Source organism: Sphaeroforma arctica (genome assembly GCF_001186125.1).
Source record: "Sphaeroforma arctica JP610 unplaced genomic scaffold supercont1.2821, whole genome shotgun sequence".
In the NCBI taxonomy this organism is placed as follows: domain Eukaryota; class Ichthyosporea; order Ichthyophonida; genus Sphaeroforma; species Sphaeroforma arctica.
Window position 1 is genome coordinate 1196 of NW_014037737.1, and position 3601 is coordinate 4796.

Sequence of the window (3601 nt, forward strand, 5' to 3'; positions counted from 1 at the left end):
TCAGTCAGAAGTGCCATTGGGAATGGCGCGCCTGCTATATTTATTAATCACGATCCTATGTGGAACGAGACTTTCTCTACCATCGGGTTATCTGAAAACATCCGTCTCTATGGTTTCGGAAGAGACATCACTTCTATCGCAATAAATTCTCTATTCCACTAATCGGTCCGGTCCTCTGGTCCGGTCCTAAATTTCCTCTATCGGGTCCGGTGCTCATATCCGGTCCTAAATATCCGTCTAGGGTACTTTGTCCACATGCGTGACCATACTTCCGGGCTTTGAAGTTGAAATCTCCCCACACGACATCTGGTTGGAAATGGCCAATCTCGGGGGGATTCATGTATCGCCTGACGTCTTCTTTAGTAAGTGATTTGAGTGGAAGGTAGAACGCGGCCATATGAACGCCAAAGCACACAAAGAAAGTTGAAAATTCGATGGGTGGTGTTTGGAAAAGATGCCAATACCACAGTGTGAAGGGTGCAAGATATTATGCCGTGTATTGTGATGTAGAATATGGTAGTGTGTTTTCGAGCGTATATGATTAAAGAATGTGGTGTTATGTCAGGTTTCAACCACACACATAACATCAACCTGAATTAAAATCGATATAACGCTTAAACACTTATCTATATGTGCTACATTGTCCATGTTGAGCCCTTGTGGGTCGAAGAGCGTCATCCTCATTGGTCTTAATATTGTTGATCTTCGGTCAATACTACTGGGATCTCTGTCTTCTTTAACGATGTCAACCATTTCTATATCATTGCCTGTTGTCGAATAGTCTGTCGTGGAAGGTTGAGGCTGCGTATTGGTAACCATCGTGTCGGATGGTTGTGTCGAGAAGACCGTTGGTATATGAAGTCGTCTGGGTTCCGCACGCGTTTGTTCTTTAGCGTTTGCCGGGATACGCGGGTTAGGTGAGAAGAGGTTTGCATCATAGTTTGCTTGGTAAGCCTTCTAGAGACGGTCCGCGGTAGATTGGAGGATGTCTGCGTTAGTAGAGTTGACAAGGGGGATCAGTAGTGCATCCATGCTGCGGGCAAGAATTTTTGGCGCTCGTTCATGTGTGTAACGGGCCTCCCGCTTTTTGCGGAGATAGTGGATTAAGGCTGCTTTCGTAGCGTCGGGATGTTGTTGGGAGCGGGGGTCGATGTTTCCATCAAGTTGTCATTTCCACGTAAGTGCTGCATGTCGTTTCACCTGGGCGACAGCGTCGCTAGGAACACAAAGGCGGACGAAACTGGTGGAGCTTCCACGGCGATTTGGTTGAGATACCGATTTAGACGGGATATATCAGAGAAAATGGTGGCGATTGAGGACTGGTTGGGTATGCCAGTATTTTTCAAATACTGAATGGGATAGGGGCTTGCCGTTAGGGAAAATTGCTCGGAAGAAGAGCCATACCGAAGTTATGTCATGCATTTATTTCATGAAGAGTTTTGTCCGGCATCGGGCGGCCCACCACTTTCGTCAAAAGGTGTTCGGGTACTGGCGGCTGCGGTAGGGACTGAGAAACTGGTGGGGTCGGGCGTTTTTTAGGGCTCGAGTTTTCAGGTTTGTCCACTTTTGAGCGGTAGCTGGGAGGCTCACTGCTGCTATTGGGCGCCTGTGACCGTGGTCTTTTTACTGGCGGAGCAGGCGGGCTTGTGGAGCCAAATCGGAAAGTGTCGGATGTGTATTCATCTATAGGTGCAAGGGTTTGGGATTTAAGGTCCCGGAGTTCGGATTCGGGATTGTCTACTTTTGCACAGAGGTTAGTGAGGATTTGGTGCATGGTTGATTTGCATTGGTCATCAGTCAAAGGCTCCTTGGAGATGGGCCCATGTGGTCAGAATACAAGTACTTAGATTTATTTGATTATTTTAGGTTTATTACAAGTTATACAGTTTATCAGAATAATCTGATAAACTGGGTTTTAGGGTTTTGCTGGTTTTACAGCACATGACTAATGACTCATTTTAAGAGTCAGTCTTTTTAGGATTACTGTTTATAATTATTAATAAATGAACAACGTCCCCCTCCCTGAGGAGGGAGAACGTTGAGATACAGTTACCTAGCGTATACTTACTACATTTTTAACTTACCATAGAAGTTGTTAGTTTATTAGTAATTACAGGGAAAGCTACAGAATAAGAACTAGTCAGTAGCTGGCACATATTTTTGTTATAAGTATAACAATTGAAAGACAATACGAACAAAGAATGTCGCATCAAAATGAACGATTTAGATTATCCGGTCGTTGTACTAACGACGTTTGGACAACGAGTATGAATAAATAATCTACTAATACGGGTGAAACCGATGAGCGAACACTACAATCAAGTACAACATTAGCCAGGGTCAACAAGGAAGGTCTCAAGACGATCAAATGACGAAATCAGAGAATCAGCCAGAATCCACAGATAAGTAGTCATGTGTGAGTACAGGTAGGAAGGTTGTTTTCAGTGTGAGACAAGTACAAATCGAATTGCAAGTTAATGAGCTTAAATTTTATTTAAGAAGTTGTTAGAAGAAAAGAAGAAAGTTATTTAGGATCCACAGTAGTAGAGATGGGAGATGTACATGGTTAGTGCCGACTCGGTTAATACTATGACGCAAAGAATCAGCGGCATACTATATTATTTTACAAAGTTTTAAGAATGGGAAAGGTAAAAGACACAACGATAAATATATATTAGGCAACACGTCAAAAGACTACATAACGTGTCCTAAGGATGTGAGCAGACCGATGATTTAAGTAATAGGAAATGGAATGGCAAGACATGTGCATCTAATGGCATCTATACGCAACTAAGTAGGAGTTAGGATTCTAAAAGGGTTATTTATTGGGATTATGACTTATAAACGAATATACCGGAGTGTTTATTTAGAATAGTTTACTTAAGATTTGGCTACGATAAGTACCGACGAAGTAAAAAAGAGATAACTATCCAGGTGAAGCCAACAACGACCAGAATTGCACATAGGGGGAATTAGATAAAATAGATCGACGAAGGAGGATATAAGGTAGCATACAGAGACATGAGTAAGCATCTGTGAGTTATTAGGAGCATATAAGGGTGGGGGCGTACATAACACGAACGATGTAAGTAAATACATGGTTAAATTGTGAAAATGATACGCGAACACACTCAAATCACTAGAACTTCCAGATAAATCAGGTCAACGGAGAGGCTCAACAGTATGCACAGAAGGTGTGGTTGACGGCAGCTTAGTTTAGGAGTGCAATAACGAGCAATCGTTCTTAGATCGAGAAGCATATTCCAACAACCGCAACAGCACATGACAAGGACATCACGGGTAAGAAGAGTAAATAGGAGCGATACGGGAAGTTCCCAACAGGGTCCTGCGAATAGGCCGTCATTAGGTCGGAGCAGGAGCAGGCGAGGAGTAGACCAAGAAGTTGCTCCGACTAATGAGGCACTCAACCACACGTTATTGTGGGATGGAGAGTAAGACAGCAGGTAGTGTTAGAGTAGATAGACTATCCACGCTACTGGTGTTAGTGAAGGAAATGAAACAGTCACGAGGGAATCCACGAGCTCCTCGGAGATCGATGTCGAGACGTTATATGTTTGAAGGATGAAATTTAGTAGACAAT

General features: G+C 43.2%; 1 protein-coding gene across 1 annotated transcript; it reads right to left on the reverse strand.

Moving 5' to 3' along the window:
- Positions 1-639: 639 nt before the first annotated feature.
- On the reverse strand, positions 640-957 carry SARC_13022 (hypothetical protein; the record flags this gene model as incomplete). Its single annotated transcript, XM_014292856.1, has 1 exon — positions 640-957. A coding segment is annotated over one exon (318 nt), but the record flags the coding sequence as incomplete, so codon positions are not given.
- Between the last annotated feature and the right edge of the window lie 2644 nt (positions 958-3601).